Source organism: Watersipora subatra, chromosome 1 (assembly GCF_963576615.1).
Source record: "Watersipora subatra chromosome 1, tzWatSuba1.1, whole genome shotgun sequence".
In the NCBI taxonomy this organism is placed as follows: Eukaryota; Metazoa; Bryozoa; class Gymnolaemata; order Cheilostomatida; family Watersiporidae; genus Watersipora; species Watersipora subatra.
Genome location: NC_088708.1, coordinates 70,412,392 through 70,433,826, shown reverse-complemented (window position 1 = coordinate 70,433,826; position 21,435 = coordinate 70,412,392). Strand labels below are relative to the sequence as shown.

At 38.5% G+C, this 21,435-nt stretch overlaps 2 protein-coding genes across 2 annotated transcripts in view; one reads left to right on the top strand and one right to left on the bottom strand.

Annotated features, from left to right (window-relative positions):
* LOC137396544 (glycosyltransferase 1 domain-containing protein 1-like) overlaps positions 1–21,435 on the bottom strand; it is a 50,160-nt gene that overhangs the window by 14,559 nt on the left and 14,166 nt on the right. The window contains exons 2-3 of the mRNA XM_068082859.1: positions 1,806–1,939; positions 1,403–1,542 (exon numbers count right to left, since the gene is read on the bottom strand). Of these exons, the coding sequence (XP_067938960.1) occupies positions 1,403–1,542; positions 1,806–1,879 (214 nt within the window). The 5' untranslated portion in view covers positions 1,880–1,939. The remainder of the gene's footprint in view (positions 1–1,402; positions 1,543–1,805; positions 1,940–21,435) is intronic.
* LOC137390978 (zinc finger BED domain-containing protein 4-like) lies at positions 5,491–7,138 on the top strand. The gene is made up of 3 exons (XM_068077292.1): positions 5,491–6,035; positions 6,189–6,469; positions 6,699–7,138. The coding sequence occupies exons 1-3, from the start codon at positions 5,491–5,493 to the stop codon at positions 7,136–7,138; spliced, it is 1,266 nt and encodes a 421-aa protein (XP_067933393.1).

Here is a 21,435-nt window from a genome sequence, read left to right as displayed (position 1 = left end):
AATCTAGACACTGTAGAGAAACTTTAAACTGCTATTAATTACTGGTTGTGTTACTGTACTCATATTATTGTTATATACAGTTTAAAGTGGAAAAAATATAATTTTTTATCGAGCAAAACCTTTTTAGTGCATTCAAATGAAAAACAGGTGATGCCCGTTGCCCACATGCGTGTTCATTTTTGAGCACTGATTTACAAAAAACCAATATTCAGAGTTAAAAATGTTATTTTATAAGCAACAAACTATGTATCTGTCAATAAACTTACATATCTTTGTCATAAACTGTATTTTCATTGCATGAGCCAGTGTCAAAACTTAAAAATTGATTTTCTCAAAACTGCAAAAGTGTGACATCACTGGTTTTTCCATTGTGGTCTTCATATAATAATAGAAATATAGAAAAAGAGACATATAAAGTGTTTAGAAAAAGTTCATATAGAAAATAATAGAAATAGTTTTGTTAGATAAGTGCAGTTTTCTGTTAAAGGTCGCGCAGTCTAGTCTCCTCTTTTTTACGTTGTAGGATTTGATCATTGATAGCTAATCGAGTGATGCGCTCCCTAGCGAAGTTGTTAATAAGTAAGTCATTAATGTTTCGAACTCGAGAGAGGGAAGAGTATAGTTCATATTGGAAAAAGTTCATTTCCTGTTACAACGGTAAAATATTGAGAGCTGGTTTGTGTGAGCCGATGAATAGTAACTTTAAGATCTTGAAATTGGATTTCACTGAAGGTGCACGAATTTTTCAGTTTCCCTAATAATAAGGAAAAGTATAGTTCAGTAAAATCTAATCTCAAGATCTTAAAGTTACTATTCTCAATATTTTATTGTAACAGGAAACGAACTTTTTCTAATATGAACTATACTCTTCTGAGAGAGAGCAACAAACGATATTCCAGCAGTAATTTCGGCCATAGACTGGTGAAATGCGCACATTTTTCTCGTGAAATCCGCACGGCTTTATGGTTCTACTATCTGTCGCACGGCTTTATGGGCGTTCTGTTGGCCGGTCTTAATTTTGATTAAAAAGGCTTGTCAGGTTTTAATGGCGATTTTAGGCCAAATTAATCTTTTTAGTTATGTATAATCCAATCAGATGGGTAAGTTTTAGGATATTGTCAACACTTTTCAAAGACTTGGTAACATATTTAAATAGGTTTATATGTGTTTTGTATCATTATTATACTTAAATGACTCCACAGAAAACTGGTTAAATTTTTTTGATGGGATTTCGGTACAAGGGTTTGGGTATGGCCGTCGATGGATACTTTTCGGGAGTTGTGTGCACATATGCATTTATCATAAAGCTCCCAAACACTCGCTTCGCTCGTGTTTGGTCGTAGGACTAGTTACATGACTATAATCAGTTATGTAGAATAAACGAGCCACACTGCAAAATTACCTTCTAATATGCAAGCTGATTTATAGGCGTGAATGGTGACCACAAAAAGTGAAGTCAATAAACCATAATCTCTAAACAATTGGCAACTGTCTTGAACATCTCCTGCTGTTACCTCAAGTCCGAGAGAGCTAAGATGGCCACTAAAAATTTCACAAACATCAATCAACCAATATTCACTCCCATAATACTCCCATCATGCATCTCATACAAAACTGCATGAGATGAAGAAATATATATAGCTGGCAAGCTTGCTCAGCTTACTAGTAAGCTGAGCAAGAGAAAGAAATTCCATAAAAGGATAACTCTCTAGCACAATTTTATTGAAACAATTGTATAGCTTGTTGTATGAGAACTCCTGAAGCTCCATACTACCTAATAGAGACCTCAGCCACCAAAGTCTTACCTCAGCCTTGCCAAAGTTGTTGAGTTTCCACCAGCTCTCCTTGCGTCTGGACAAAGTAGAATCACAGTAGGCATATCACAGCAAAAGCGCAGCTAGAGTGATGTGTGTCCAAGCCTCTATCATACATCGAGTCACTGTAAGCATTTTATACTATAGTAGCTGTGCTACCCGGCGTTGCCCAGGTATTAAAAATCGGCTTACAAACAATGAGGGGTAATGAGAGTCGTTCCCACTTGCTATTAGCCTGGCACATTGTCAATGCATAATTTGAATAAGTGTACTAATAATAGCTACCAGCTTCTCATGGCGTTAAGCAATCACCCTGTGTCATGACCTAAAGCGGTAGAATATTTGCTTCCATATAGCGACATATATCGCCTATCTATCAAGCTCGTGTAGCTAACTTAGTAGAGCATCAGACCGGCAAACGGGAGGGTCCGAGACCAAATCTTCTGCGATACAGATTTGTTATTCAAAGATTTCAATAGCTATACCTTGACAAACTCACATATACACAAACTTTGAGAAATACATACATGCAGGCTTGGGGCCACTAGCAGTGCAGTGCGCACAGCACTAGTGCACTGCACTAGTGCAGTGCATAGTGCAGTGCAATTTAAAACTAGAAATGTCTAGTGCAATGCTAGTGCAAATTTGACATGAGTCCCTGGGTGCACTAGTGCAAGTGCAGTGCTTAGTGTGACATGGTATGTACTAGTGCAGTGCCTAGTGCGGATTAGAAAATTCCCATAAACGCACTAGTGCAAGTGCAGTGCACAGTGCAACATAAAATGCTCTAGTGCAATGCCTGGTGCGGATTGGAAACTTTTTCATAAATGCACTAGTGCAAGTGCAGTGCCTAGTGCGACATAGTATGCACTAGTGCAGTGCCAAGTGCAGATTGAATATTATTATTTTCCTTTGATGGAGATGATGGAGATGGCATTACGTTTTACTTTAATATTGGTATTGAATATGGAACTTTGATATTTCTTTGCAATGTTGTTAACTACTCAAATGAGCATGTGTTTGAAGTTTCCATGAATCCCTAGAACTACAATCAAGCCAACTTTATTTATTTACCATTTGTCTATTGTCTTGTCTATTTGTCTCCATGTCAGTATTTGTGGATGTACATGTATATGTAGGATTTCAGTTTAAATCTATCTTTGATAGAGTGGAAGTAACTTATTGACTAAATTTCAACTTTCAATAAGTTTCTTGTAAACTTATGTTTTTTAAATACATGTATTTAAGTACCAATTACATATGCTTATGTACATATTCACAAGCAAAATGAGACCAATCCAGAGATGGTATGATTATATAATAAATGTAGGCATCTTTGAAGTAAAATGAAACTTGATCTATGAGTGATATGTTTATACCAGCGTGAGCGTGACACATCTCAGACCCAGACTTTCTTGAACATGACTAGAGGAATTTTGCCAGTAGGTACTGTAGCTGTAGTTGTCTGAAAGTCAATGGAATTGCTAAAGAGATAAAGTTTATAATAATTGCCCAACTGCAGCTCAGTAGTGTAGCGTGTAATGATGAGATCAAAGGACAAGTGCATGTAGGTGTTGCATGTTGTATTGTTCTAGAATCTAGCTAGAGACAGGAACTGCTTGACTGTCACATCTCAGTGAGAGCAAGCAGCTCTCTAACTCCTTGGTGAGAGCAACACAAGCAGTTAATGAGCTCACAGTGAGACTGCAAGTAAATTGTAGAAAATTAATCCTTTCAATGAATTGTTTATGAAACCAACTCAATATGCCAATGCTGGCTATAAACTGTAAGTCTTGCCAAAGTAGCTCACCACATGCAGAGTAAACAGCATACACACAGCATGACAATGGCAAGTTTCGGTAAAGTGAAAGACATACAAAAAATACTTCATTTACCCAGAGGATATTACTGACACATTTGTTGCAACCTGCAAGCTTTGTAGCAAAGAAGTCAAGGCTACAAAGAGAGCAAAGACTTCTAATCTCAAGGCTCATTTGGTAAGATAAAACCTCTCAGTTCATTCAGTACAGTACATCATACATGTGGAATACGATTTTGGTCTATCATATTCTTTGCAATTTTCTATGGATTGAGATCTATAACAATCAGTTTTTGAAGATTTTGTCTGCAACACTTCCACTTGCATTATCCATCTCAGCCACACAAGCCTGAAATATGGCTATGTTTACATGATGTATATTATATTAGCTTATTTTATGAGGCCAATGGGTGAAATTACATTACATATTATATGCATACCATGTTACTTCACTTCTTAAAATTTTGATAACTATTGTTTATTCATTAGGCCAGCAACCACAAAAAAGAGCATGAAGAATTGGCAAAAGATCTTTCATCATTGAAAGAAGTCAAAGAACCTTCAAATACCCAAACAGCCATTCAACAGTATATAAGGATTCAGCCTTCCTCAAGTTCCACCAAGTCTCAACAGAAATTTGACAAATCTGATCAACGTCAGATAACTGCTACTCGGCTTATCCAGGATGTAATAGTAGAAAATCTGTTACCACTATCATTGTTGGAAAGTGACTCATTTAAAGCACTAGTCAACTACTGGCAGCCGAGATATCAAATCCCATCTCGTAAACACTTCACTCAAAAAATCCTGCATCAGAGTGCTGACGACATCGTCCAGAAAGTTAAAGATGACTTTGCTGGAGTCAAATCTGTTTGCCTAACGATGGACATATGGACATCAAGGCAAAATCGTGGATTTATTGGTATAACCGCACATTATATCAAGGACTGGCAAATGGTTGGAGTGATGCTATCCTGCAAACGTTTCAAAGGTCGTCACACAGGTAAGCGTCAAATTTCTACCTGGTTCCATGTGTTTAGTTAACATAAACTATAAATGATATATAACAACCACAATAAGAGACACTGATAAGTTGTTCTGCGACTTGCAACATGTACATGTACTTGTGCACATGTTACTGAACTATTGTGTCATGTTTTTTAAACCTTTCGTGTTTGTCAATATTGGGTTAGGCCGAGGTGAATTTGTTGAGTATTTTATTTAATAGATATTTTCCCTTTTGGTCTAAAGATATTGCTTGGCTAATTTTCCTTACTCTAAAATATATTTGTTATTGTCTGCCCTAACCATTAGGCCCACCTCCTGTACTACGCCCACCCCCACAACAATAATTAAAAAACAGACCTGTTTTTGAAATAGGAACTATCTTGTTTTCACCAATCACACCTCACATTTTTCCCATGCCCCCATTCCCATGCTATCTACACTATCACCATTCACTGCCCAATTCCTATTCATTGTCGCTATCCCAGTGTTTTGATCAACAGTAGCTTTCACATCCTGGTAACCAGTAAATTTACTACACCTGCACAGAACTTGACATCCATTTTGTCATTATTTGTGATTGTGAAAGGCTGCTTTCAATTCACACTCATGCGTAGCCTACCTGTTTGACACCTAAATAAATAGGGTTGTGCATATACATTTTAAAGCAATATACATGTAGTACTATATATATATTTCCTACCAATCGCATACACTCACATCAGGCAATATTAATGTAGGCTGACATGCATTTTCTTTGCATCACACTCGCACTAAGTATATATGTCAATGTCACTTTTATATATAATTCTTTGTTTATATCAAATTAAAAAAATTGTTTTACATGCAATGATGCAATGTAGTGCAGGTGAGAGGATTGCTGGAGTTTACAGTGAGATAAAAGTAAGCTATGGAATACAAAACAAAGTGATAGCAATATGCACTGACAACGGGCTTAATGTTGTCAAAGCCATCAGCCTCCCTGAATTTCCTAGCAATGAACCAGCAGATGAAGAAATAAGTGAGGATGAGATGGATGAGGACCATGATACTGGAGGGGATGACATTAGGGATGAAGATTTGGATGCAATGAATCGCGTGTTAAGTGTGACACAGCATCATGTCCACTGTTTTTGTCACACTGTCCAGCTTGTTGTTGGCGATGGGTTGAAGAAGTGCAGCAAGACAGTCACCCATGTTCTGGCCAAAGTCAATGCCATTATCAATCACACAAGGAACTCTGTGATCAGCAGTGAATTGCTTGAATGTAATCACATTAACAAGCTACAATCTCGAACTGCGACTAGATGGAACAGCCAGTTAAAAGCTCTAAATACTTTCCTGGATGTACCTGAAGACCTCATGCCTCAACTAGACACGAGAACAACATTCACCAGGTGTGCTTTGACAAACAACAGAAATAAATTTAGTAGCTAAAATACGAAATATACACTAACTGTTCTAATTTGGACCATTTTAATTGTGCTACTTTTTACTCTAGCATATTTCAATTTTGATAATTTAATGCTAAGCTGCAATTTACACTGCAGGGCTGACAAAAAAGTGGCTGAAGAAATCAGGGCCATTCTACAACCTTTCAAAGCTGCTACCGAACAGGCCGAGGGAGATTATCACACAGGGGGTCAGGTCATTCCAATCGTGAAACTTCTCAGGCACCATCTAGAGTGCTTACAATGTGAATACCCCAACCATCATCTAGTCAATGCCTTGCAAGAGTCTGTGGAGAAGAGACTGGTGCAATATGAGCATGATGATTTGTTCATACTCTGCTCTTCACTGGATCCTCGCTTCAAACTCGTTTGGTGTACCAGTAAGTCTTATACATCATACATGTAATACAATGCTATTATATTTTATATTTTGACCTTGTTTTTCACAACCAAATTTAGTATTTGACAGCAACAGCTGTATATCTATTTTTGCATGCAGCATAGATATTGGAATTTTTAAACAAGTGGCAATAACCCCTCTTTGATAATAGTTGATTTGTCTTCGGGGCACACATGTTTTATGTATCTGGGTGTTTACAATATTTCTAGAAACAGAAAGTGAATACGGTGAAACATTATTGAAGTCAAAGATAGAAGATCTAGTAACACTACCAAGTCCGTCAAATGACGCCACAGAAGCTCCAGCTGCAAAAAAGACGAAAGGTCTGTTTTCAACTATTTTGACTAACAATTCGTACAATGCCAAGAAGATTTCGGGCCAAGCTATTATTGACAGAGAAGTTAAGGAGTATTTAGCAGAGGATCTTGAGCCAGAGTTGTCTTTGCCAAATGTATACTGGAAGAATTGTCAAGCCTATCCAAATTTGAGACATTTGGCTGAGCTACATATGCCTGTATTAGCATCATCTGCTCCTGTAGAGCGTTTGTTTAGCCAGGCTGGTCAAATCTTCCGTGCAGATAGATCTAAACTGACTGACGCCAACTTTGAAAGGCTAATGTTCCTTCGGTCTAATAAACATCTTCTCTGAACAATATTGCTTATCAATTTTGCCATCAATATGACTTACTGTTTACATGATACTGGTTTATCCAAGGGTAGATTTTCTTGTTGTACATAGTACATTTATGTAATAAGAAGTGAATTCTTCCATTCCATGCTTGCTTAGTATATTTAGTTATTGTAATTGTAATACATTGCAATATTTTATATCTGTTGTCATCTGCACTATTTAATATTGAGCATTATTGTAGGTCTATGGTTTGTTTGAAATTTTAGGTGAGGCTAGTTTATTTGACAAATACATGGCTGACATCCTTTGCACGGCTATAATTGTACTATTGCAGTGGATAGCAGTAGATGTCTGTTGATTAGCAAGCAATTCTTGCAGCTGCTATAGCAAAAAAAGCTCATTGGTCTAGTGCCTAGTGAAGTTTAATAGTGAAGTGCCTAGTGCATTTATGATTTTACACTGCACTAGTGCAATGTCTAGTGCACGAGAATTTTTGCTATTGCAGTGCCTAGTGCATTTTTGACTTCACTTTTCGATGCACTAGTGCTAGTGCAGTGCCTAGTGCACAAGAATTTCTGCTAGTGCAGTGCCTAGTGCATTTTATATTATTACTATGCCATGCACTAGTGCTAGTGCAGTGCCTAGTGCACCTTAATGTCGTCTAGCCAGCAAATAGTGCAGTGCGCTCAATACTCACTAGTGGCCCCAAGCCTGCATACATGTATATAGATTGTCCTTTTTATGTAACAGCTAAAGCACGGTCAAAATCTGACATAAAAGTTGATCTGTTATGATACTTGATTCATATATGTTAAATCCACCATATGGTGAAGTGCATCTACATGTATATATATAAATTTCAAAGTTGGTCTTTTGTTTGTTTTTTGTTTTCTGTCTTCACGATGTCCACCTATAGGGATAAAAATCCAGCGATAAAAATATTCCCATCGTGCTGGAATTGAATTCGCGACGACTGCAATATCAACTATGCAAACACGCGCACCTAAACAGTAGGCTAAGCCATTCTTATCATATTCAGCTTTAATCTACAGCGATTAAAGCTAAATACGTATATTTCAATATGAATTAATATTATCTTCTTTTCTTGAAATTTCTTTTAAAAGCCATTTAGAAATCCATTATTGATTTTTCTTTATTTGTATTTTTCAATTGTGCCATTTCAATTTGAAATGTTCCATTGCAGTGCGACAGTAACGGCACAATTACATTCTCGATTTTCCGATTATGGCAGTTGCTAAAAATTGTAAAACTAAAAATGTTCAGATAGATATTCTCCAGTAGGAATCGCCTTAACATTCTATCTCGATTCAATCAGACAAAGTACCTTCGTGCACTTCACTGATGTATTTAATTTCGATATCTCATTTTACGTCTGTGCCATTATCAACTATCGGAAAGTACCAGTATCGTCGTATTTAAAGTTTTTGATGGAGCAACAGTAACCTTTTTTTTAAAAGTTATTTATAAAAAAGTATACACTTCTATGTACTCTTTGTTATTATTAATTCAACATATTCATGACTTTTATTGTTTTATTAGTTCGTTCTAATTGAATTAGTATCAATTCACTTTTCATTGTAACCATTGTAACAAATCATACTTCATCTAGCCATTACTTGCTAATTATTTCGAATTTAAACACATTTACAACTGTTAGAGTTTTTCTCTTTATTTGTTCAAACTGCGAAAAACACTTTTTTGGTGATATTAAGTTTAAAAGTTATGATGGTAAATGTTGTAAATGTTAAATAAAAAGCAACTTTCTGTGCAAAGACTTTTATTACTCGAGCACGCTGGGCATTGATCTAGTATTTTTATAAGAGAATATCTGTGTTTGGTCAAATTCGTTCCACAACTAAACAACATTAATGATAAGGATTACAGGTTATTACACACAGCATAATAACACAGACATTTTAGTGAAATTATTTAAAAGCTAGATGTAAAATGTTGAGCTAATGCGATAAACTAAATAAATATGCAATAATCCAGAGTTTTTATATTGTCAGTTCTTTTTTAGGTTAATCCTTTCAAGTCTGATCCAGGATATTCCGGAATGCAGTTATACTCTCTTCACCCTGATCCCGCAATCACCAGGATTCCAAGCGGGAGCAGTTTAGACATAGTCTACTGACTGTCCAGTAATTTCAGAAAAAATAATTATTTTATTTGATGTTTGGACATCTTAATCCTTTCACTGTCGTAATCGCATTTATGCGTTTTCTATGTGCATTCTCATGCCATATCCGTGATTCTGTACAGTGTTCATAAAGGATAATAATTAACCAAACACCACAGCCTGGTAGGGAAATATGTCGGCTTTCTAATGCAAAAACTAGAGCAAAATCTGACAATTCTAGACCAAGCCATCACAGTTTTAATTCACAGTTGTTTTCATATTGAAATTGCATGAAAAATTAATTAGTCATAGCAGGACAGTTGATGCATTCATAATTGGAGTGAAAAGGGTTGATGACCAGTAAATTGAAAGCAGAGTTCGCAAATCAGGCGCTGATACAGCTACAGAGCTGGTCTTACTTGGACTAAAAACCTAAAATTAACACAACTTTTTTATATCAGACATTGATTTGAGATAGAAAGGTTTGACACACAAGCTCTGTCCCAGAACTCACTAAGCTCAAACATCAAAGTAGTACTGTACATGCAAGTACATGTATCTCCCAACCTCACAAAAATACAAATACAAGCAAACAACATGCAGTAAACTTATTGTTAGAAGATCATGAAATTTTCTGCAACTATGATCGGCCAAATGGTTCCTGATCAAAAAAATGGCTTCAGATAGTTTTACCTGCAAGCATAAAAACTAAGACCAGTTGACCATGTCTTAGATCCAGGGAATGTGGGCTTATCTAATGTCGTATAAAAGTCTACAATCAAAGTTTGCAAAAACCTATGTCAGGCATGGCCTTGATCAATTACAGTCTGAAAAAGACACCAGCTCAATGCTTTAGAAGTTTTATGACGAGCACAATTGGAGAGTCAAATATACAGACTGTCTCCATTAAATTAGCAGTCCAATAAGAAGGTAGATAATGGTAAATTTTATGGTTAATTCTATGCGAGAATTGAGATATCTCGAAAAGTATCAGGTATGTAGAAATATTCAACAAAAATTTATTTGTTCTTAACTAGTTCAACAAAAGTGGTGTGCCGTGACAAAAGCTAAAAAGAGCCCAATCACAGTAAAGTACATGTATTATGATTAATTTACTAGAAACCATTTTGTAATGGTGATTGTGTTGAGAAACAATGCATTACGCCTTAGTGAACACTAACTGACTAATGTTTATTTCATGTTATGATCTGACTGGTCAATTATCTTTTGTCTTGTTTTTTATCACAACAATCCTGTGTTATATTACACTCTGTTTCACATTTTTTGTTCTCAAAATAAAATTAAGAACTATGGCGAATATATCTAGTAGGCTCTTTATAGGCTCAATGGTAAGCTCAAGTAGAAAATATTAGTCATTCACCAGCAACTCCACACTCTGCTGCCAGTCAGTGACCTACCATTGATTCATGGCTACCTCAACAGGTTGTAGGCCCAGGGCCAGTAAAAATGAACTACTGCAGAGACTGTATTTCAATGGTGACATGAATTACTACGACATTTGGGAAACCAGATTATTGCTCACTTGTACACTCAAAATGAACTTGTTCATCAGACAATTTTGCCAAAAGAAGATGTAAATAATCATACATGTACATATTTCGATAAGCACCACAAACGGGCCTACAATGAGTTAGTTCAATACATAGACGAATGTTCTTTACAACTTATTATGCGAGATGCTGGTAATGACAGACATAAGGCATTACAAATCTTTCGTAATCACTACATATCCACTGAAAAACCAAGAGTACTAACACTATATGAACAACTCACTACCATCCAGATGACTAAAGATGAAGACATAATAGGATATCTAATTCGTGCTGAAAATTATGCAACTGGTCTGAGATCAGTTAATGGAACAATCAGTGACAATCTGATAAAAACTATGATTTTGAAAGGCCTTCCTTCTTCCCATCAATCATTCATTGTTGTACATACGCAACTGGATAAAACTGAAACTTTCGCTGAATTCAGAGTAAAACTCACAAACTTTGATTGACAGCAAAGAAGCCAGCCAGCAACTGATATGACTGTTAGCACACAAAGGCCGACATGGAAACAAAATCCTTCTAGAATATTTTCTAACTAGAAACCAACAAAATCACACAATATTTCAAGCCAAGTCTGTCAAGCATGTAGGCAAAAAAATCACAACACATCTCAATGCTACTCCCGAGATAAGCTGAAAATGTGGGTACTGTCACCTGCCACAGATAAAAGATAACAGCAGTTCATGTCAAATACTGCCAATGCAACACATGATGGTGACGACTCATTTGCATTCAAAATAGATGCATTCAACACCACAAACTGTTCATCCCATGATTCCGAATCATTCAAAGTCATGGTAGACTGTGGCGCAACAAGCCATGTAATAAACACCAAAAAAGCTTTCATTGACTTTGACAACTCTTTCCAACCGACAAAGCATTTTATTGAGATGGCCAATGGCCACTCATCAAATGAGATCATCTAGGCTCGTGGGACTGCAAAGTACGCAATCATAGACAAGCAGAATCAAGGGAGAACTATATTCCTTAAAGATGCACTCTACGCCTCCAGCTTTCCTCAAAGCTTTTTCTCAGTATGTGCAGCCACTGCATGCGAAGCCAAAATCTCATTCTCACCAGAAAGAAACATCCTAGTTGCAAAAAACAGTGTTCCCTATTATAAGCAAAACTAGATTGTTCTTCCTACAAACAACCGACAGTAAAAAACAGAGTTCTGCCTATGTAACGAAGTCACTTGATGAATGGCATAAAACTTTGGGACATGCGAATCATGACGACATAATCAAACTACAGGAGGTGACTGATGGAATGAGAATTGCCGGTCACACAAAAGATATTAAAACCTGCATCACCTGCCTAGAAACAAAGATAACCAAACAACCACACAAACAAGATGAACAACAGCTCCTTGCTACAAAACCTCTCTAAATAATACAGATCTCTGTATACCGATATCTCCGACATCTAAGGAAGGCCACAGATTTGCTATCAACTTCATGGATGAATTCTCAAGCACGATACACACATACCTACATCGTCACAAAGATGATGCCAAAACAGCCTTGAAACAGTTCATCACAGATGTTGCAGCAGTGGGAAAAATCCAAGAGCTCCATTCAGATTTTAGACAGAGGAAGAGAATACGTTGGTGCATCTTTCACAGCCGCATTGGGAGAGCATGAAATCAAACACACTACCGCAGCCCCGTACTCATCTTACCAGAATGGCGAAGTGGAAAGATCCTGGCAAACACTCATGGAGAGCTCAAGAGTGATGATTAAAGACACAAACCTCCTTAAGAACTTGTGGCCCTACGCACTTCGTCATGCCCAATACATCAGCAACAGAAGTTGTCAGAGACTAACCGGGTCAACTGCTTTTCAACTGATGACAGATATCAAACCAGACATGAGGAAACTTCATCTATTTGGCTCACCATGCACCTACTACTCAGAAGGTCACAAGAAGTTACAGGACACAAGGACCAGTTACAGGACCTTGTATATATACTTGGCACCCACTTAGGTGTACACACAAGAAGTCAGAATTACATGGTGCTGACAGAGAGAAGCACAATCGTAACTTGAATAAATTTTCAGTTCCATAAAACTGGAGCCTCGGATATGAACCACGATTCAATTGAAGACCCAACAAATATCGACAGAAATGGCACATCAAGTGATGTTATACCACAAGAACCTGCAGAAGAGCAATCAAATTCTAGCAGAAATGGCACACCAACAGGTGATGTCATGCTACAAAGACCTGCTAATGGAAAAACAAACAGCAGAAATGACACCAATAAGATATGTCATACCACAAGAGCCTGCTACAAAACAAACTAACAAATGCAGAAATGACACACCAAAGGGACCTGTGGTGACACACCACACCACAAGAACCTGCCAAAAACCTTACAAATACCAAAACGCATTCCAACATACAAAGAAAGGAACTAAAATATTTTTCCGATTATGTTCACAAAACAGTCCATGTTGACCATGCGTACAGAGCAATATACAACATGCTCCACACCTATGAAGAAGCCATGACATCTGATTAAAGTGACAAATGGCGGGAAGCAAGGGACATTGAAGTGAACACTACGGAAGAAAACGAAACCGGAGAAGTTGATTTCTTACTTACAAACAGAAATGAAACCAAAGGACGTTGGGTTTATGCCCTGAAGCAAGAAGAAGCCCCTGGTCAAGTGAAATATAATTCCAGATATGTGGCCAAATGCTATTCCCAGACCCAGGGAATAGACTATGAAGAAACTTTTTCACCTACCACAAGACTCGCATCAATCCGGACCTTACTGCAAAAGGCTACTAATGAAGGTCTGGAACTCCATCAAATGGATGTTACGAGGACATAGCTTAATGGCCCTGTAGACAAAAAGATTTATCTTGAGCAACCACAAGGATATGAGGAGAAAACACAAGATGGCAATAAAACTCAGCTGTCGCCTGAAAAAATCTATCTACGGCCTGAAGCAAAGTAGCCATGACTGGTATCAGACTCTGACAGAATTCCTGACATCGAATGAATTCACCCCAAACTCGAGTGACCTATATATCTATACAAAGGCTGATCACGGAAATCAAATTCTGATCCTATTCTGGGTTGACGGATATCATCATTGCGAGCAACAAACCAACAATCATTGACTATACAAAGACATCTCTGAACAAGAGATTTCTCATGGATGACCGAGAGAGACTCAAATGGTTCTTCTACATTGACTTTTCATTTGACAAAAAAAGGGATATTATCACATGAGCCAAGAGAGGTACACAACCGAGATCTTGCGCAAGTTCAAAATGGAAAACTGCAAACCGGCAGCAACACTCGCTGAAAAGAGAATCCAACTAGTATCTAACAACAACACAGAAACTGACGACACGAACGATTATCCTTACAAGAAGCGATAGACGGTGTTTTATACCTCACGATGGCCACTCAACCAGATATCTGTTGGACAGTTTCCAAATAATCTCAATATCTGAACAACTCTGGGAAACCTTAACTCGAGGCACTGAAAAGCATGTTCCAATACATTCAAGCAACCAAACGCTACAAGCTGACGTTTACACAAAGTCACAGAAATTTAACCGGCTATTATGGCTCAGACTGGGCAGGAAACGGAGAGTCCCTAAGATCGATCACTGGATATGTTCACACTAGGCAGTGCTCCTATTAGTTAGAGAACCAGGAAACAACCGACTAATCTTGTGAGGCTGAATACATTGCTCTCGCTGAAGCTGTGAATGAAATGATTAATCTACGTGAATTCTGTGTATCACTAGGACACTCTAGCGCCCAACCCCTAAAAACATTTATTTACTGTGACAATCAAGGTGCTCTAGCACTTACAACAAAATGTCCAGGTCAGATGAACCCCACAAGGCATATAGATGTACGATATCATTTCATCCGTGAGCGTGATGATGCCGAATATCAGTACATATCAAGTAGCGATAACCTAGCTGACATCCTGACGAAGCCATTGGGGAAGGTACAACACCAGCATCTGACACAAAACATTGGCATAAACATTGCGGGAGCGTGTTGAGAAACAATGCATTGTGCCTCAGTGAACACTAACGGTTTGGTATTTTGCATATATATCTTTACACCACTAGTTCCGGTACAAGCGCTAAATCATACTATAGTATTGTTAATTTTCTGTTATCGAAAATTACGAGAATAAACGAAAAGACCACTTTCTTCCGGTTTATGTTCCTAAACTGTAACACGCATTTTTTTCATGCTATCAAATTAGAGCAAAACTTTACATGGTGCCACAAGTGAGGAAGCGACCTTAAAACTTACAGAGATCAATACACCACACTATGGAGCAACTGTTAGCACCAAAACCACTGGCCGATTGCCCTAACTTAACCGAAGAATGGCAGATCTTTAAATGAGATTTCCAACTTTTTCTCATGGCAACATCAAAGGACAACGCTGAGAACAAAATCAAGACTGCTTACCTATTGAGAACTATAGGTCGTAGAGGCAATCAAGTATATGATTATTTTAATTAGACAAACGCTACTGACAAATTAGTTCACAGCGAAGTCATAAAGAAATTTTATCATTACTGCAAACTGAAAATCAATCTCGTAGCCAAGACACACTCATTGCTGACATTAAAACAGGGGAATAAGGCGATACAAGAATTCCTCACTGAACTACATGCTATTGCAAAACTATGTGACTTGAAGGAACTATATGACAGACTAGTGCTGCAAGCACTCATATTAAGTATTGACAATGACAAGAAACAAACTTTTTGATTTAAATGACACTGACTTAGACAGAGCTGTTGAATTATGTAGACGTGAGGAGATGACCGCTATTGACTACAGATTTATGACTGCGAAGTTAGAACCATCAACAGAACATGCGAACGCCGCTGAGTGTAAGACTGACAAACCCAGACTGACGGACACTTCTTGCTTCAGTAAAACAAACACCACAAGACTGTCAATGAACTCAAACTGTAGAAATTGTGAGGAAGCTCACCCGCCGCGGTCATGCCCAGCATATGGCAAAACGTGCAACTATTGCAAGAGGTTCAACCACTTTACTGCCTACTGCAGATCCCAGAGACGTTCATCCAACCACATTGACAAGCACCCAGAGACCGCCAATCATGCGACTAGAAATTGCTCATCAGACGATGATGTTTAACTAAACAATGTAAGTGCTATATTTATATCAGTACGAGACCATAAACTACTAGCTACTCCTTTGACCAAACCGATTGGAACTGATTATGAGTGCAGACTAGGATTTCAACTGGACACAGCAGCTTCTTGCAATACCCTAAACTCAAATGACTATGACAAACTAGGCAGACCAAGAATAGAGCCTACTAAGACAATTCTGACTTTGTATGACCAAAGTACTTGTACTCCTTTAGGCTGGACGCATATCCTACTACAAAACAAACAGGGTCAGTACATGACTCTGAAAATTCTAATTGTTAAAACATGGCAGCACAGTCTTTTATCTTGGAAGGCGTGCTAAGAACTCAACCTACTTCAATTGGTACCAAAGGACAATTAAGAGAATGTTAACTCTACAACTACTGAGGAACACATTGACACGTTACTGACGGACTATGATGACATTTTTACTGGGCTCGGAAAGCTCAAACAAGAGTATAAAATAGAACTCACACCCGACTCTCGACCCATACAAGTACGCCTTCGTAAAGTGCCATTGTCTATGAAAGATGACCTCATTGATGCCATTTATGGACTGGAGCAGCGTGGAGTCATTGCTAAGGTGGATGAACCAACTGAATGGATCAGCCATTTACAGCATGTACGCAAGCCAAACGGCAAGATCAGGATATGTATAGATCCACAAAACCTCAACCAATGTATTAAACACAATCAATCTGTTATGCCAACTCTAGATGACATCTTACCATACCTTAACAACGCCAAATATTTCTCACTATGCAATGCTGAAGAAGGGTTTTACCAAATTCCTCTGGCTGACGAATGTACTGATCTGACCATTTTCTAGACTCCCAAAAGAAAATATAAGTACCTGAGGATGCCGTTCAGAATTGCCTCAGCGCCAGAGGAATTTCAAAGATGACTGAAGGAGGCTCTCGTAGGACTAGATGACATAACGGTAGTGGCTGATGACTTACAAGTCCAATTTGGGCGTGCTGGGCAAACTGGACTCAAACTCAAAGTCAACTTCCAAACTTCCCAATCAAAGTCCTTCAAGATGAACTACCATACATTGGACACCTACTCACAACAGCGGGGTTTCGACCTGATCCTAACAAAGTGGCTGCTATCAGTAGAATGAAACCACCAACAGCCCAGCAAGGCGTGAAACGTTTTCTAGGGAATGTGTCACATATGTCTAAATTCATCAACAACTTGGCTGCATATTTTGAACCACTACAACGTTTACTCAAACATGACAATGGAGTGAATGGGCATAACTTTCAACGAACTGATGACCAAACAAATGCTTTCAACCAACTTAAGATTTTGCTAACAGACTCCAAAACTTTACAGTACCTTGACTGCAACAAACCTATCACTGTACAGACGGAATTGGGGCAGATCTTATGCAAGAAGGCAAACCTGTAGCATATGTGTTCCGCAGTTTGACCGATTCAGAACAGAATTATGTACTGCTTGAGCTCAAATGCCTGGGTACAGTATTTAGCACAGAACATTTTGACCAGTATATCTTTGGACATTGTAATGTAACTATCCACACGGACCATAAACCTTTAGTTCATACATAAGGCTTCAAAGAGACTACAGGCAATGTTACTGTACCTGCAACGCTACCCTAACATGAAAGCGATTTGGCGAAAAGGGACTGAACAGGTGACTGCTGACTTACTATCAGAAGTTACAGAACTTTATCTTAAGTTATCTTCAAGTTAAGTATCTTCAAGTTATCAGAACTTACAAACCACCAGAGACTACCCGAACACATCATTCAGATTGACCTACAAGCGACTGACTCCCCTGTCTCCCTGACTTGACTCATGAAATCCGAACAGTTACTTCACAGGACAATAAGATCAAAACACTCCAACAACCTATCAACTGTGGCTGGAATGCTCCTAAATGCACTACGTATGACAAATATTATCATTTTAGAGAGGGATTAACCATTGAGAACAACATTGTACTCAAAGTACAACGAGCAATTATACTGAAGGTGTTGCGATGACCATTCCTTAAACTCATGCGGACTGGGCACAAAAGTATAAATTCAACACTTTGATGTGTTCGCACGCCGTCTTTTGGCTAGGTATCAGCAATGATATTACAGACTATATTGCGAATTGCCCTCAATGCCAGAAGGACGCTCCTCAACAGCAAAGAGAGACAATACTCAATCACCGAATTCCCATCCAACCATAGACTAAGGTAGGGATCGACTTGTTTGAAAACGACAATGCACATTCCCTTGCCATTGTTGATTATACCTCTGACTATTTAGAGTACAAGCTACTATATAACCAAACTGCTGAGACTGTAACTCGACGCACCAAAAGCTGCTTTGGACGACCAGGCGTTCCTGAAGAGGTTGTAACTGACAATGGACCTCAATTCACATCTAACCAGTTTGCTACTTTCAGCTAAACCCAGAACTTTAAACACACTACTAGCTCACCCTATTACCCACAATCAAATGTAAAAGCAGAATCAGCTGTGAAGATCATCAAAAAGATACTGCGCAGATGTGCTGAGCCTGAACTAGCGCTATTAGAATACAGAAACACAACAAAAGAGAATATTACCACAAGCCCAATTCAGCATCTAATCGGCCGACCAACCAGGTCAGTGCTGCCACATTGTATTGGGTCGGTAGCAAACAATGGATATTGGGAGAAACAAACCAGAAATCAAAAGTGTCAAGACAGTTACAATGCTAAAGCCAGAGATCTTACACCATTAGCGGAAGGTCAGCCATTCTTGGTTAGAGGGTGGAGACACCACGAACAGCAATGGTGAGAGGCACAGATCGACAAACAATTGACCAGTCGATCGTATGTCGTACAACTCGACAACGACCTAGCACGCAGGAATAGGCAGGACATTAGACAACTACTATCAGAACATAGTGCACCCGCAGAACCTGAATTAGCAACTTCACAAACCATGCCTGAGAACAGTAGTCACGACACGAAAACTTCCATTAGCAACCACACTAAAACTGTGCCAAGGCTACAAACCATGCCTGATAACGCTAGTCGCGACACGGAAACTTCCATTAGCAACCACACTGAAACTGAACATTCCAACCGTAACAATAATGAACCTGCCAACCTAAGACGTTCAACCAAAAACTGCAAATCGCCCACTTGGATGAAGGACTATATTCTACCATAACCACACACACTTTCAAACCACGGGGAATGTTTGGTATTACGCATATATATCTTTACACCACTAGTTTCGGTACATGCGCTAAATCGCACTATATTATTGTTATTTTTATGTTATCAAAGATTACGAGAATAAATGAAAAGACCGCTCTCTTCCGGTTTATGTTCTCAAACTGTAACACGCATTTTTTACATACTATCAAATTAGAGCAACACTTTACACTGACTAATGTTCATTTTATGTTATGATCTGATTGGTCAATTGTATTTTGTTTCATTTTTTCTCACAACGATCTCATGTTATATTACATTTCGTTTCACGTTTTTTGTTCTCAAAATAAAGTCAAGAACCATAACAAATATATCAGGCGGGTTCTTTCCAAGTAGAAAATATTAGTCATTCACCAGCAATTCCCTACTCTGCTGCCAGCCAGTGGCCCACCAATGATTCATGGCTGTTGTGTTTTGCTTTGAGACTATAAATATAATTATTGATATCACCACAATTGAAATCGTTAATAACCGAACCGCACGATCCAGAGAACGAGACGACACACGGCAGCTAAAAGGAGATGTGCGTTACGAATTAACTCCAAGAATTCTTCAGTCTGGCCAGCCACATTCCACTCAATATAAATACAGAAATTGACACTAGAATAACGTCATACCTATACAACGTGAGAATACAACATGGTAGCAGCACGATCTTAGTTATAGATGATTATGACAACAGCATCTGATGTCAAGGATTCTCGAGAGACTCACGGACAACAGCTGCTGACATAACAAAATCGAGATCGCGGACCTACTTCTACTAATATTAACTAACATTATTCTTGCTGTAGCAACATTGTTTGTTCTGTCAACTATATGTGTATTAGTTTGTTGCTAAGATGGAAGGATTGAAGCAGCCTGCTGAGATGTCATTTGAAGGCAATGTTTCAGACAACTGGAAGAGATTCAGAAGGAATTTTGATAATTACCTGTTAGCAGTAAACTTGGTTCTGGAAGTGAAGGCTGCGGATACAGGTCAGAACTTCCAGGTAATGCTGCTATCTCACAAAGACAAATTGCCATCTTTTTGCATGTTGCTGGTGATGAAGCGAATGAAATGTTTGCTCAGTTGGAAGACCAACAGGTAAGAGCGAAGCGGTTTTGAAAGATGTCCTGGAGATGTTTGATGACTACTGTAACCCTAGAAAGAATGAGCTATATGAGTGGTATTTATTCTGGTCTTTGTCACAAAATGAGGGTGAGCCCATTGATGTTTACTTGAAACATTTCAAGTTGCAGGCTGTCAAATGTGATTTCCCTCAATTAGTTGTCTAAAATGTTATTGTGCCGATTGGTATTTGGATTATCTTCTGTCAAGCTGAAGGGAAGGCTGTTGAGAGATAACACTAGAACTCTTGAGCGGGCCATAGCAGATATTACGGCTACAGAAATCACTGATGCTCAGTTGAATATAGTAGCTGATGAAGACAAGACCACTCAAAGCTCACGACAGATAGCTGTTGTTGGTCATAAACCAGCAAGTGATGAACCAAAGAAGATTGAATGTAGGTTTTGTTCATATGAACATGTCTATGGCAAATGGTATGTCTATGGCAAATGGCCTGCCTATGGAAAGAGATGTAAAAAGTGTAATGGAATAAATGACTTTGCAGAGATGTGCTCTAAGAAAGAGGTTCAAGTGGTTGAAGCAGGAGGGGAGCAAGTTGATCGGCCAGTGTCTACCCTATTTATTGGCACTGTGGACTCGGATATCAGGAAAAGGTTTTGGGTTGTAGACATGGATATTGGTTCTGAAGCAAATGTATCCTTCAAGGTGGACACCGGTGCTGAGGCAAATACACTCACTGACAGGATTGTCAAAAAACTTGGTACTGAGGTAAAACCATCAAAAGTGAGGTGGCTAGGATACAACAAGACTGTAATTGAGAACTTGGGCTAATATTTCGATGCTAGTTCGTCGATCAAACAGTAGTTCTGCTTCACAACAGCTGAGATTTGAAGTGGTTAAAGGCAATCTGCATCAATTCTTGGTTTGGAAGCTAGTGAGTCACTAGGGTTGATAAACCGTCTAAATGAGATAACCTCTGGTGATATATTGAATGAGTTCCTGATGTTTTTAAAGGCATTGGTCGTCTGGATGGGGAGTACACAATCTCTGTGGATGAATCAGTGAAGCCTGTAATTCACCCGCCAAAACGAGTACCTATAAGCATGCTGGATCGTGTCAAAGAAGAGC

What these genes read in the sequence shown, in the direction of transcription:
- LOC137390978 (XM_068077292.1), top strand. Translation starts at nt 5,491, where the DNA reads ATGCAATGTAGTGCAGGTGAGAGGATTGCTGGAGTTTACAGTGAGATA. An exon ending in ACGAGAACAACATTCACCAG is followed by an intron (nt 6,036 to 6,188) that starts GTGTGCTTTGAC and finishes TTTACACTGCAG; the next exon opens with GGCTGACAAAAAAGTGGCTG. An exon ending in CAAACTCGTTTGGTGTACCA is followed by an intron (nt 6,470 to 6,698) that starts GTAAGTCTTATA and finishes CAATATTTCTAG; the next exon opens with AAACAGAAAGTGAATACGGT.